At 37.6% G+C, this 15493-nt stretch overlaps 3 protein-coding genes across 7 annotated transcripts in view; 2 read left to right on the forward strand and 1 right to left on the reverse strand.

The window, feature by feature from the left end:
• The window catches only part of PDE7A (phosphodiesterase 7A), a 128250-nt gene that overhangs the window by 84448 nt on the left and 28309 nt on the right, over positions 1–15493 (forward strand). For all 4 annotated transcript variants that reach the window (XR_010121871.1, XM_055286210.2, XM_063643260.1 and 1 more), the window contains 2 exons: positions 11480–11631; positions 13814–13877. Coding sequence is in view for 3 of the 4 variants with exons in the window: in XM_055286210.2 (XP_055142185.1) it covers positions 11480–11631; positions 13814–13877 (216 nt within the window). In the remaining variant the exon portion in view is untranslated. The remainder of the gene's footprint in view (positions 1–11479; positions 11632–13813; positions 13878–15493) is intronic.
• Positions 1–15493, reverse strand: part of MTFR1 (mitochondrial fission regulator 1) — a 141744-nt gene that overhangs the window by 22209 nt on the left and 104042 nt on the right. The window lies entirely within an intron of this gene.
• On the forward strand, positions 753–7976 carry LOC129486390 (signal transducer CD24-like). The gene has a single exon (XM_055286231.2). It carries the CDS (start codon positions 4368–4370, stop codon positions 4611–4613), a length of 246 nt encoding a protein of 81 aa, XP_055142206.1. The 5' UTR covers positions 753–4367; the 3' UTR covers positions 4614–7976.

A 15493-nucleotide genomic window follows, 5' to 3' on the forward strand; every position in this document is an offset into this window, starting at 1 on the left:
GACAAATAACTAAAAACAAATAAGGAAAACAATGTACGAACAAAATGAGAATCTCAGTAAAGAGAAAGAAATTGTAAAAAGGAAGCAAACAGAAATTCTAGAATTGAAAAGTAGAATAACTGTAATGAAAAATCTGCTGTTGAAACCTTTGAGCAGGGAGAAGTAAGGATCAGCAAACTTGAAGGCAAGACAATTGAAACTGTCCATTCTGAGGAGTAGAAAGAAAAAGAAAGAGAAATGAACAGAGCCTGAGAGACTGGTGGCACCATCAAGTGTACCAATACATGAATCACTGGAGTCCCAGAAAGAAAAAGGGGCAGAAAAAAATATTTGAAGAAATAAACTTCCCAAATCTGATGAAGACATGAATATGCACATCCAAGAAGCTCGGTAAATTCTAATCAGGACAAACTCAGAAATCCACACTGAGACACACTATAGTCAAATTGTTGAAACCCAAAGAGTAAGAATTTTGAAATCAGCAAGAGAGAAGGAATTTGTCTTGTACAAGGGATTCTCAATAAGATTAATAGCTGATTTCTCATTAAGAACCTTGGAGGCCAGAAGGGAATAAACTAACATATTGTCAATCCTGAAAACAAAAACAAAAAACTGTCAACCACAAATTCTATATTTGGCAAAACTATCCTTGAAGAATGAAGGGGAGTTTAACATATTTCCAGACAAACAAAAGTTGAGGGAGTTCGTTACCAGTAGACATGTCCTACAAGAAATGGTAGATTCAGCACAGTGGCACATGCCTGTAATCCTAGCTACTGAGGAGGCTAGGGCAAGAAGATCTCTTGAGCTCAGGAGTTCAAGGCCAGCCTAGGTGACATAGCGAGATCTCCATTTCAAAGAGAATAAGAAAGAAATGCTAAAGGGAGTCCTTTATGATGACATAAAAGGGTATTAACAGTTACCCAAAGCCATAAGAGGAAATAAAGAACACTGGTAAAGGTTACTACACAAGTAAATATATAAACCAGTATTATATTTTTGGTTTATAACACCTCTTTTACTTCTTATATCATTTAAAAGGCAAATGCATATAACAATAATTATGTCTGTGGTAATGGGCACACACATATAAAGATGTAACTTGTGGCAATAACAATAGAAAGGAGGAGGATTGGAGATGCATACGAGCAGTGTTTGTATACTATTGAAATTAAATTGGTATTATTCAAACTAGGTCTTTATAAGTTTAAGGTGTTAATTGTAATCCCCAAAGTAACCACTAAGAAAATTTAAAAATACACAGGAAAGAAGGGAATCAAAATGATGCACAAAACAAACAAACAAACAAAAAAAACCCTAAATTTTAAAAAGGCAATAATGGGCCGGGCATGGTGGCTCATGCCTGTAATCCCAGCACTTTGGGAGGCTGAGGTGGGTGGATCACCTGAGTTCAGGAGTTCAAGACCAGCCTGGCCAACATGAGGAAACCCCATCTCTACTAAAGATATAAAAATTAGCCGGGCGTGGTGGCGCGCACCTATGGTCCCAGCTACTTGGGAGGCTGAGGCAGGAGAATCACTTGAACCTGGGAGACGGAGGTTGCAGTGAGCCGAGACCACACCACTGCACTCCAGCCTGGGCAACAGAGCGAGACTCTGTCTCAAAAAAATAAATAAATAAAATAAATAAGTGAAAAAAAATAAACAGGCAATAATGGAAGAATTTTTATTTTTGAGACAGAGTCTCGCTCTGTCTCCAGGCTGGAGTGCAGTGGCACGATCTCAGCTCACTGCAACCTCCGTCTCTCGGGTTCAGGCAATTCTCCTGCCTCAGCCTCCCGAGTAGCTGGGACTACAGGTGCATGCCACCACGCCCAGCTTATTTTTGTATTTTTAGTAGAGACAGGGTTTCATCTTCTTGGCCACGATGGATTCAATCTCTTGACCTCATGATCCACCCGCCTCAGCCTCCCAAAGTGCTGGGATTACAGGTGTGAGCCACTGCGCCCGGCCTAATGGAAGAATTAAAGAACAAAAGACAAGGCATATAGAAGACATATAACAGCCAGGCATGGTGGCTCAGCCTGTAATCCCAGCACTTTGGGAGGCCGAGGCGGGCGGATCACGAGGTCAGGAGTTCGAGACCAGCCTGGCCAACATGGTGAAACCTTGTCTCTACTAAAAATACAAAAATTAGCTGGGCATGGTGGTGGGCACCTGTAATCCCAGCTACTCGGGAGCGTGAGGCAGGAGAATGGTTTGAACCCAGGAGGCGGAGATTGCAGTGAGCCAAGATTGCACCATTATACTTCAGCCTGGACAACAGGGCAAGACTCTGTCTCAAAAAAAAAAAAAAAAAAGAAATACAACAAAATGGCAGAAGTAAATCCTTCTTTATCGAAATTGCATTAAATGTCAATGGATTACATTTTTCACTATTTTATTTTTATGTATTTCTTCATTTAGAAACAGGGTCTCACTCTCTTGCCCAGTCTGGAGTGCAGTGATGGAATCTCAGCTCACTGCAACTTCTGCCTCCTGGGCTCAAGCAGTCCTTCCGCCTCTGTCTCTGGAGTAGCTTGGACGGCAGGCATGCACCACCATACCCAGCTAAATTTTTCTCTTTAAAGGCAGAGATTGGCAGATTGGGGGGAAAAAAAACAAAAAAAAAATATGCTGTATTAAAGAGATTCACTTCACTTTAAATATAAGGACACAAAGAGGTTGAAAGTAAAAGAATGGGAAAGGAGGTATGTGATGGTTAATAGGGAGTGTCAACTTGATTGGATTGAAGGATGCAAAGTATTGATCCTGGGTGTGTCTGTGAGGGTGTTACCGAAAGAGATTAACATTTGAGTGAGTGGGCTGGGAAAGGCAGACCCACCCTCAATCTGCGGGGGTGCACCATCTAATCAGCTGCCAGCATGGCTAGAATATAAAGCGAGCAGAAAAACATGGAAAGACCAGACTGGCCTAGCCTCCCAGCCCACATCTTTCTCCTGTGCTGGATCTCTCAAACATCAGACTCCCAAGTTCTTCAGTTCTGGGACTCAGACTTGCTTTCCTTGCTCTTCAGCTTGGGGATGACCTATTGTGGGACCTTGTGATCGTGTGAGTTAATACTTAACTCCCCTTTAGAGGGACAGAACTAATCTAGAGAACCCTAATATAATATACCATGCAGATAATAACCAAAAGAGATCTAGGGTGACTATATTATTATTGGCAGACAGTATACACTTTAAGTTTTGAAAAAAAGGTTATGAGATAAGGGCATTATATATTGATAAAAGTTTCAATCCAGCAGGAAGATATAATAATGATAAACACATACATATATCTAACAATGGATTTCCACAATATATGAAGCAAAATCTGACAGAATTTAAGAGAGAGACAATTTTACAATAATGAAGACTTGAATACCCCACTTTCAATAATGGATAGGACAATCAGATAGAAGAGTAATAAGGAAATCGAGCACCTGAGCAACCCTATAATCCAGTTAGAGGTAACAGACACGGAGCACAGAACAGCAGAATACAAATTCTTCTCGAGTGCACATTGAATAGACCATATGTTAGGACACAAAGAAGTCTTAATTTTTCTTTTTTAAAGCTTAGGGGTGGGTGAGGGTGGGGAGCTCACCCTGAAGTACAAAGCTAAATATTTCACTTTCCACATCTGGTCTAGGATCTGGGTTAAGCAGGGTCTAGTGCAGTCTCTCTGGGCCCAGTATGGTTTAGAGAAATAGCAGAGGCATGATCCTAAGAAGCAGTTTATTTCTTTGGCAGAGAAGGAGAGAGCCATTTGGGTAGCAGAGCTCAGAGGGATTTCCTCTGCTCTCTCCCAAGACCTCCCTTTTATCACCATTAAGAACTTGGTACAAAGAGTTGGTCCAGGAAAATTCAGCTCATTCAATAATGACTTTTAAAAAAGGAAACTGGCACAGCAGATAATTTAAGTAAAACAGTGGACGAGAGCAGCAGAATTTAATGACTGGAGAGCACTTAGTGGAATAGTGCTGCCATAGAACTGATGACAATTGTGACTAAATTTCCTGCCACTCAAAAAATTAAACAATAGCTTTACCATAAAGCACAAATTTAAGAACTCATTGAAAAGATAAGACAAGAAAAGGAGTTCAGTTGCATTATGCATTAGACATGTACATTCAGAATCAGAAAATAGAAGTAAAATTTAAATATATCATGGAAAGGAAGACAGATTTGGAAGGCAACAAGATAGAATTTATACTGAACACAGTAATGGATGTAGTGGATAGAAATGAGAAAAGTAAACAAATAGTTAAAAAGAATTGGAGACCTTGCCTGCGCCCGCCTGGAGCCAGCGGTTCTCCAAGCACCCAGCATCCTGCGAGATGCGCCGCGCACCGATGGAGGGGACATGGGCAGAGCAATGGTGGCTAGGCTCGGGCTAGGGCTGCTGCTGCTGGCACTGCTCCTACCCACGCAGATTTATTCCAATGAAACAACTCCTGGAACAACTTCAAGTAACTCCTCCCAGAATACTTCCAACTTTGGGATTGCCCCAAATCCAACTAATGCCACCACCAAGGTGGCTGGTGGTACCCTGCAGTCAACAGCCAGTCTCTTCATGGTCTCACTCTCTCTTCTACATCTCTACTGTTAAGAGACTCATGCCAAGAAACATCTTCTAAACTTCCCCATCTTCTAAACCCAATTCAAATGGCGTCTGGAAGTCCAATGTGGCAAGGAAAAACGGGTCTTCATCGAGTCTACTAATTCCACACCTTTTATTGACACAGAAAATGTTGAGAATCCCAAATTTGATTGATTTGAAGAACATGTGAGAGGTTTGACTAGATGATGGATGCCAATATTAAATCTGCTGGAGTTTCATGTACAAGATGAAGAAGAGGCAACATCCAAAATAGTTAAGACATGATTTCCTTGAATGTGGCTTGAGAAATATGGACACTTAATACTACCTTGAAAATAAGAATAGAAATAAAGGATGTGATTGTGGAATGGAGATTCAGTTTTCATTTGGTTTATTAATTCTATAAGGCCATAAAACAGGTAATATAAAAAGCTTCCATGATTGTATTTATAAGTACATGAGAAGGAACTTCCAGGTGTTACTGTAATTCCTCAACATATTGTTTCGACAGCACTAATTTAATGCCAATATGCTCTAGATGAAGTTTTACATTGTTGAGCTATTGCTGTTCTCTTGGGAACTGAATTCACTTTCCTCTTGAGGCTTTGGATTTGACATTGCATTTGACCTTTTATGTAGTAATTGACATGTGCCAGGGCAATAATGAATGAGGATCTATCCCCAGATCCAAGCATCCTGAGCAACTCTTGATTATCCATATAGAGTCAAATGGTAGGCATTTCCTATCACCTATTTCCATTCAACAAGAGCACTACATTCATTTAGCTAAACGGATTCCAAAGAGTAGAATTGCATTGACTGCAACTAATTTCAAAATGCTTTTTATTATTATTTTTTAGACAGTATCACTTTGTCACCCTCGCTGGAGTGCAGTGGTGCAATCTCAGCTCAGTGCACCCTTTGCCTCCCGGGCTCAAGCGATTCTCCTGCTTCAGCCTCCCAAGTAGCTGGGATTACAGGTACCCGCCACCATGCCCAGCTAATTTTTGTAATTTTAGTAGAGACAGGGTTTCACCATGTTGCCCAGGCTGGTTTCGAACTCCTGACCTCAGGAGATCCACCTGCCTCAGCCTCCCAAAGTGCTGGGATTACAGGCTTGAGCCCCCGCGCTCAGCCATCAAAATGCTTTTTATTTCTGCATATGTTGAGTACTTTTTACAATTTAAAAAAAAGATCTGTTTTGAAGGCAAAATTATAAATCTTGAAATTAAGAAGGCAAAAATGTAAAGGAGTCAAAACTATAAATCAAGTATTTGGGAAGTGAAGACTGGAAGCTAATTTGCATTAAATTCACAAAAACTTTTATACTCTTTCTGTATATACATTTTTTTTCTTTAAAAAACAACTATGGATCAGAATAGCCACATTTGGAACACTTTTTGTTATCAGTCAATATTTTTAGGTAGTTAGAATCTGGTCCTAAGCCTAAAAGTGGGCTTGATTCTGCAGTAAATCTTTTACAACTGCATCGACACACAGAAACCTTTTTAAAAATAGACACTCCCTGAAGTCTTTTGTTCACATGGTCACACACTGATGCTTAGATGTTCCAGTAATCTAATATGGCCACAGTAGTCTTGATGACCAAAGTCATTTTTTTCCATCTTTAGGAAACTACATGGGAACAAACAGATTGAACAGTTCTGAAGCTACTATGTGTGTGAATGAACACTCTTTCGCTTTATTCCAGAATGCTGTACATCTATTTTGGATTGTATATTGTGTTTGTATATTTACACTTTGATTCATAGTAACTTCTTATGTTATGGAATTGATTTGCATTGAACACAAACTGTAAATAAAAAGAAATGACTGAAAGAGCAAAAAAAAAATTAAAAAAAATAAAAAGAATTGGAGAGAAAGTGAGATAGAAAACAGATAAAGGTGTTTCAACATAGACAGTTTAGAGTGTCTGATTTTAAAAAGCTAAAATAGTGGAACAGAGTAGATATTTAGAGATATAATTCAAGAAAACTTTCCAGGAATAACAGAAGATTTAAATTTGCATATTGAAAGAACATACCAGGCAAAAATGACCCAGAATGGTTAACAATGAGATATATCTTAGTAAAGTAATTGGCCTTTAAAGAGAAAGAAAGAATTCTGTGGGCGGCCATACAAAAATACCTAGTCACTTACAAGGGCGAAAATAACAAGTTTGCCTCAGATTTTGCAAGTTTTTCAATGCCAGAGATAATGAACCAGTACCTTCAAAGAAATTCAAGAAAGGAAAAGGAGAACCAAGAAAGACAAAAGACTACTGAAAAAAAAAATTGAACATTCAATAATATGAGTGAAATATATTGCTGTGAGATAATTTTGTTTTCATGAGCACTTAAGGATACTACTAGAGGATGAACACAAGCAAATAGATAACTGGGGAAATTAAGATAAAAGGACTTGCGTTACTGAGTATATTCAGTTTCTACAGCTAAGCCTAAAATGAAAGTAGAGATTAGAGTGAAAGGAAAAAAATATGCTCTGGTGACTAACAATACTGGAAGAGGAAAGAGGAAAGAAGATGGCATATAGAGTGACTTCCTCATGTGCAATAACTGGAAATTAGAGGATGGTATCTCAAGCTGACAAATCAGGTAGTAGAAATATAAGCATATTTAACAAAACAAAGATATTCTTGCAAACTGTAAAACTGTAGCAGTGCCCTTCAATAGAGGACTGGTTAAATAGATTATGATTCATCTGTATGATAGAATACTTTACAGCCTTATAAAAGAACGGGGAAGGTGTCTATGCACTGCCAGGGAGAGTGATCCACAATAAATTAAAAAGCAAGATGCAGAACAGGTTGTAAAATATGCTACCATTTATGTAAAATAAGTAGAAAAATAATATATGTTTCTATATATTTAATTTTTTAAAACTCAGGAAGGGCTGGGCACAGTGGCTCATGCCTGTAATCCCAGCATTTTGGGGGGCCACGGCGGGCAGATCACCTGAGGTTGGGAGTTCGAGACCAGCCTGACCAACATGGAGAAACCCCCTCTCTACTAAAAATACAAAATTAGCTGGGTGTGGTGGCCCATGCCTTTAATCCTAGCTACTTGAGAGGCTGAGGCAGGAGAATTGCTTGAACCAGGGAGGCGGAGGTTGCGGTGAGCCAATATCGCGCCATTGCACTCCAGCCTCGGCAACAAGAATGAAACTCCGTCTCAAAAAAAGAAAAAAATCCTCAGGAAGGATACAATAGAAACTTTAAGATAGAAGTTACCATTTGGGGGTAGGGCTTGAGAGTGGTTATATGGGGGACACATAGAGGGTTGAATCATTCACTGTTATTTTCTTTCTTCCCTCTCTTCTTTTTGAAACGTGAATGCATTACATATTCAAAGATTAGATTAATGAAAAAAATCAAACCAGACATCTGCCGAAAGTTCTGGTCCTCTTAAATCTTAGACAAAACTTTGAGGTAGTTTTAGTTGGCATCTCTGCAAAGTCTTATGGGATTTTCATTCTCTTCCAGAGTATAATCTTGTTATGTGTAGGCTTCCTATATGAGGCCCTCAGACCCTGTAGGTGAAGAAGACACTTTTCCTTGAATGATCTTCCATTTCATCTAGACAGGGTCCATGTCCTTTCTTAATTTGTCTATGACATAATCAGTAATTGATAAGGGTGGTTCTATATCATTAAGTGAAGGTCATTTCTTATCCTGTTATGTAGGTTTCTTTATGAGATTAATCTTAGAAGGCATTGAGCTCCCATGATGAGTGATCATTTCCTTGTGAGTCAATATCTAATACTCATTTGCAGCTTAACTTGGTCAAAATAGAACTCTTGATAATGAATCTTAACTTCAGGGCTCTGTGAAACAGGAAACATGATTTTTTTTTTTTTTCTGTTAAGGAAAATGAGATATCAGAAGGTTATGACTTGTCAGAAGTTGCCCAGAAAATAAGAGTTAGGCAGGGGAGGATACCACCATGATTTCATGGTTGGGGCCTTGGCTCCCAGACAGTACCAATCGACTTAACCATTGACAGTATGTATCCTACCATGGTGACAGAGCACAGTGGATTGAATTGTTGGAGTTTCCCCCTCAAATGAGGCTAATTCATGTTTTGGACCTTATGCAGTTGTCCTTGCAAAGAGATTCTCAAATTCTCTCTCTCTCTCTCTCTCTCTCTCTCTCACACACACACACACACACACACAGACACACACACACAAACATGCACAGTGATTCTAATTTACATATATACATACAATGTGATCCTAATATACATACACACACAGCAATCCTAATTGCCAGTAATAAAATTGTTACCTTTTGTGTGTAATTTAAGATAAAGGGAACGCTCGTGAAGTGGCACTCATGACCCTGAACTCTGCTTTAGGTTATTTTTTCATAATAAATACAGTACAAGTATTCTGCAACATTTTCTAAAAGTTTTCTAAGTGTGTTGGCTCTAATGCATTCATTGTATTGCATTTTTACCTTGGTTTCTAAGGCTGTATTTGTAAAATGGAGATGATAATCTTTGCCTTCTTCACTGGATGGTAATGATTACTAAATGGGATAGTGGATGTGAACATACTCTTGTAAAACTGTGAAGTGCTTTACAAATACAGAGATGGTGGTGCTAGTGTTACATTAATTAGATCTTATCTCCTCCCCACATATTCATGCCATGCCATTCTGTCCCTTGCAGATCCACTTTTTTCTAGTAATAAAGTTAGAAGAGTCCGTTATATACTTAACATTCCTTTGCATTAGCTTTTCTCCTTCTGTTTCTTTTTCTGTCCGTACCTTCATCTGAAGTAAAGACTATTTTGAATAAGGATGTACACAGAATTTTGTAACGGACAGTAAATAAACAATACTGTAGAGATATAATTTAAAAACCCTTGTGAGTAAATAGGCTTTATAAATAGATCTGTGTTTTTTAATCCAGGTGTCACCCTATATTGGGTATGTGACCTTAGGAAAGTTATTTAATTTCTTGTAGGCTCAGTGTTCTCATGTGTAAAGTGGGACATACAATTTATCTTCTGAAGTTGTTGATGACTAAATGAGATTCTTTTTACAAAGCACTTGGAACATTGCTTTCATAGAATTTAATCTACCCAAAGTTCTTCAAACAGACCAATTCTAGTTTAAACATAATCATTACTTGATGTTAATAGTTTTTACTATTTTGGTTCTAGTCCTTTTTATAAAGTAAGTTACATTAGTAAAGATCAGAAATTTAAGATTCACAATTGTTTTAGATACTTGCATTTTACTCACTGGAATGAAAAATGGAAGAAGTAAATCACGTAAGAGTGTGCATTATTTTACTTCTTGTTTGTTTGTGTGTATAGCTCATCAGATATTTTAAAAATAGTATGCATTTATTTAATATATTTTACAATTACTTACTATATGCTTTGCATTACTATTAGGCTTTGGAATACAGAGGTAAAAAAGATAGTTCATGCCTGTACTGAAAGTCATCATTTGTTCAAGGAGACAAAAAAGTAATTATAATATCAGAAGTACTATTATAGATGAATGTACAGGGAGCTTTGGGAAGCCAGAGGGGGTGCTTCCCACCTCTTCAAGATAGGGGCAGTGTACTGAATGTGCTTCCCAGGGAAGGTGACAGCTGAGTCAAGTCTACAAAGAGCCAGACTTGGAGTGTGAAGCCTTCTCTTCCAGGCGAAGGAAATGAAGTTCATATTAAGATGATGAAGAGCCATGAAATGCTTTTATTTAGAGCAAGATGAGCAGATTCAGAATTTCTGATAATTACTGGTAGCATACCTGCAAGCAGTGGGAGCACCATCAATTTTACCACCCTCGACATGGCTACCATTTAACACCTGCTGTGTCTCTGACTTGTATATATATATTGTCTCATTTAATCCAGCACCCCTTAAATTAGATATTATTGTCATTATACACATAAGGAAACACAGGGCTAGAGGTTAATAGAGGAGTGAGTGACTGGATATGCAAGAGAGAATATGTTTGATTACCTTCCATTTCACCTGGTGATTCTAAATTAAGAGAGATGATTTATTGATCCTCAGTCTTGATTTTCCTGTTCTATATTGTGAACATTTTACTGAATTTGGTTTGATTTTAGAATCTAAAGATAACGTATGTTCCCTGCAAGACAGATTTTACCCCAGATCTGTCATTTCATCTGGTGCCCAATCCAGGGAACTCTGGTTTATTCTAACACTAGAGGGAAAAAATGGCTATGTTAGACTCACTGAAAGAGAACATTCCAGTCTCCAATGTAGAACTGCATCTTTTCTAGAGCATATCACCTTAAATAATTTTTATCCCTATCCTTTAGAACACTTACAGGATATAAACCACTTTGCTCCCCCTTCTACCTCCTTTTCCTCTTAATTATCTTAAGTAAATATTTGAAATGATACCTCATTGGGATATGAAATGTTTTACTTGTGTAATTTTAAAATCCCATATGTAACTTAGGACCTGGCTTTTCTAGTAGTTTGAAACTAGGTTTTTTCCATGTTTCTGCTCCATGTTTATGTGGTATATTGAAGCAAAAGAGTAAGAGGTGATAGTATTTTAAAGTTAAAAAAAAAAAAACCCTGATTATTAATCCCGCCAGTCTTCATTGGCTTTCTAAATGCTGTCAAAATTGGCCATTGACCCTCATCCTTAGTTCTTTCATTGAAAATAGAAATATAATAGAGTGAGAACTCACTTAAAAAAAATAAAATTGAAATAAAGTATCACTTCTCTCATGGAAATGTGGTATAATTATTTAAATGAATTTTTAAAAATACTTGTACATAACTAAAAGTGGTATTGCAAAGATAGCATGTGTATAATTTTAACTTGCTATACTCACCTTTTATTCTTTTTATTTCAGCTCAATCTGAAATTGAAGTGTCTGTCTCTGCAAGGAATATCAGAAGGCTACTAAGTTTCCAGCGATATCTTAGATCTTCACGCTTTTTTCGTGGTACTGCGGTTTCAAATTCCCTAAACATTTTAGATGATGATTATAATGGACAAGCCAAGGTGTGTATAGTTTTTTTAAGAAAACATTAATTTTTTGATAAGTTTACTGAAGCCCTTTATTCCCCATACAGTAATGATTTATAGAGTCTTTTTTTCTGTCTATGAAAAGCAGTTGAGCCCATTTTCCAGGTTTTTTTCTTTAGAGCAGCTGTTTGTTTTATAATTAGATATTACAGAGCAAGGGAGATTTCTGAAATAACTAAAGTAGCGACAATGTTTTCATCTATTATTATAACATTACGTAACAAGGAGATCAATAGAACGTTAAACTACAAGATCTCACAGAATTGTAATGCTGGGAAGACTCTTAGAGATTACCTGATCTAATCATGTCCATATTCCATCAATAAGGAAACTGAGTCCAAGAGAGCACGAGGGACTTGTTTGCGCTCACCCAGCTAGTTAGAGGTAAACCCAGAACAGAAAGTTAGGTCTCTCTCTCTCTTTTTTTTGTGTGTGTATTAATAACATCTTTTCACAAAGGTCTCGTGACTTTAGATCAAATAAGTCTTCATAGTCTCTTGCATTGAGAGAGATTTTTGAGGGTTTAGATGTATCATAGTTAAACTTGTTGATTGTGAGCATTATTTACTTCATCTTTATATAATTTAAAAGAAATGTCTTATTGAACATCAGGGTTAAATGAGCTTGTTTTTAACCAAATGAGGATTTTAAATAATATTAAATTTCCAATGTATTTTAAATTATTATTTGACTTAGTATTTACAGAGCAGATTTTTGAGTTTGCGTAGATAAGTTTTTAAATTGTGTAGGTAAAGCTGGGGTGTCTTCTTTACAGTTACGTGAAAGTGAAAAAAATTACTTCCCTGTTTAGTAAAAGAAATCAGTGGAAAGTGTTCATACCTGCTTTAAATGTTAAAACGTTTACAAGTTCTGCCTTTTAGAATGAGAATATTGATCTCTGTCATTTGTTGTTATTAGGACTGTTATAATTAATGATTTCTACTAGTAGTATCTTAGTGTTGCTCATGTCAGCGTGTTCATAAATGTATACAACAGTGAACTTTTGGATATAAAATATAAATTTTTTTCTAGAAAAAGTCCACAAAATGTTCAGGTTAAGAATGTATGGTATAAAAATATTTGGTTTTTAGGGTCTTTGTAGGATTTATTTGCTTGGCTGAAGTACACATTATCCTAAAAGTTAATGTAGTAAATTGTGTTATTTTATAAGCATATTTAGATAATATAAGTAAATATCCATAAGTTAGAAGTGTTTTTTTAAAAACTGAATAACAAATAATTTAAGCATGGTGTGGTATCAGTGTCAGATGCCTAGGTTCTAGAAACAGACTACCTAATTTAAGATCCCAGCTCTATCACTTTATAGCTGAGCAAGTTAGTTATTTTTTGCTTGTTTCTACGTCCCTAAAATGAGAATTGAAAACAATGCCTGGGCCGGGTGCAGTGGCTCATGCCTGTAATCCTAGCACGTTGGGAGGCCAAGGTGGGAGAATTGCTTGAGCCCAGGAGTTTGAGACCAGCCTGGGCAGCATGGTGAGACCTTGTCTCTACAAAAAAAAAAAATATTAGCCAGGTGTGGTAACACACGCTTGTAGTCCCAGCTTCTCGGAAGGCTGAGACAGGAGGATTGCTTGAGCCCAGGAGGTCGAGGCTGCAGTAAGCCGTGTTGTTTGTGCCACTGCACTCCAGCCTTGGTGACAGCGAGTGTGAGACCCTGTCTCAAAGAAAAAAGAAAACAACGTCTGATAGTGTTGTTCTGAGTAGTAAAAGAGTGAGTAAAGTAACTTATAACAGTACCTGGAATATAGTAAATACTCAGTAGTGTCACTTATTTTTATTAGATTGTTTGCAATTTAGTTTCTAAACCGTACAACATTTGAACCACACTTCTGTGATGTTAAGTGATACTAGAATTCTTAAAGGTTTGCGAGACTGTAGCAATAAGCTGGGAAACATAACCTTCCTGTGCATTCATTAATTAAAAAACAAAATAATGTTTCATTTTTCAAATGGAGTTTATCCCTCTGGCATTTTTTTGGAGCCAGTTGAAAAAGTCATGATTAAAAGAAAAATGATACTTGTATTTTTTAAAGTAAATCAATCACTTTACATTTTCTTTAACTTCTCTGTGGAATATCTCCAAAAGACAATGTTATTGAAATTAAATTACAGTAGAAATGTTTGGTTTTCATTTCAGTGTATGCTGGAAAAAGTTGGAAATTGGAATTTTGATATCTTTCTATTTGATAGACTAACAAATGGTAAGTGAAGAATTTGACTTGCTCAAGTTAATGTAGTCTAGGTTACTGCATTGATGGTGCAGCCACTGGTGCGTTGCTTTCATTTACTGTACTAAGGTTGTGAGCCCTCTGCTGGAAGAGAGTGTATTAGTCCGTTTTCACGCTGCTGATAAAGACATACCCTAGACTGGGTAATTGATAAAGAAAAAGAGGTTTAGTGGACTCATAGTTCCATGTGGCTGGGGAGGCCTCACAATCATGGTGGAAGGTGAAACACACATCTTACATGTCGGCAGGCAAGAGAGATGAGAGCCAAGTAAAAGGGGAAACCCCTTATGAAATCATCAGATCTCGTTAGGCTTATCCATTACCACAAGAACAGTGTGTGGGAAAGCACCTCCGTGATTCAATTGTCTCCCACCGGGTCCGTCCCACAACACATGGGAATTATGGGAACTACAATTCAAGGTGAGATTTGGCTGGGGACACAGCCAAACCGTATCAGGGAGCATCACTTTTTCTCTTTTTAAGTGACTTTTCTAAAAGCCTACAGAATCAATCTCATAATTTTATGTTTTGATTATTGTCCTTAAAAGTAATCAGAAATCATCATTATTATCATCATCATCATGACTTGGCTGATTGGTTGGCAATTGCTGCTGCTGTTATTAATAATAACCCAAAGTAAACATTATTATCTCATGTTTTTTATTTTTCTTTTTGGTTTGTTTTAGATTGTGGCCATTTACAATGACATCTGATGTTGCGTGCCTGTTTCCTCACTAACAGCAGTGGTTCCTTGCTTTCAGATAGGGAATGGGGAAGAGCTGTAGCTTCTTTAGGAGGTCTCACCAGAATCTACAGAGTATGGGTGGTTTGGGGAAAAATGCCCGCAGGTGATTCTAACCACTCCTGAGTTTAGTTTGGTTCTGGATGGAGGGGTCATGTTTTCTTATTCTCTTTGGGGACAGGAACATGTTCTGTAGGAAAAGGAACAGGGAATCACTCTTATTTAGGATAAAATTGTGGGCGTAATTATTGGTGGTACAATTGAGGACCACTAAACCTTAGGCAGTTCTACCTTTTAGTATATTTTTATTTGGGTAGCTTTTCTAGAAATACAATTTCCTTTATCAAGAAAGTGTTCATTTCCATTTCCATTTTTTAAAAAGTTCCTTCATGCCTGTTTTTTTTTTTTTTTTTTTTTTTTTGACACAACTAAGCATCTCTTATTTGAAATGTTTTGTTGATTTGTGTTCTTATTCACTGGTAAAAAGCAGTTCAACTAGGCCGGGCGTGGTGGCTCATGCCTGTAATCCCCGCACTTTGGCAGGCCAAGGCTGGTGGATCACATGAGGTCAGGAGTTTAAGACCAGCCTGGCCAACATGGCAAAACCCCGTCTCTACTAAAAATACAAAAATTGGCTGGGCGTGGTGGTGCATGTCTCTAATCCTAGCTACTTGGGAGACTGAGGCAGGAGAATTGCTTGAATCTGGGAAGTGGAGGTTGCAGTGAGCTGAGATCACGCCATTGCATTCAAGCCTGGGCAATAGAGCGAGACTCTGTCTAAAAAAAAAAAAAAAAAGCAGTTCAATTAATGTTTTGCCCCAGAGCAGAAAGTGCACTGAGAGGAAGT

This window comes from Symphalangus syndactylus, chromosome 7, assembly GCF_028878055.3.
Source record: "Symphalangus syndactylus isolate Jambi chromosome 7, NHGRI_mSymSyn1-v2.1_pri, whole genome shotgun sequence".
In the NCBI taxonomy this organism is placed as follows: Eukaryota; Metazoa; Chordata; class Mammalia; order Primates; family Hylobatidae; genus Symphalangus; species Symphalangus syndactylus.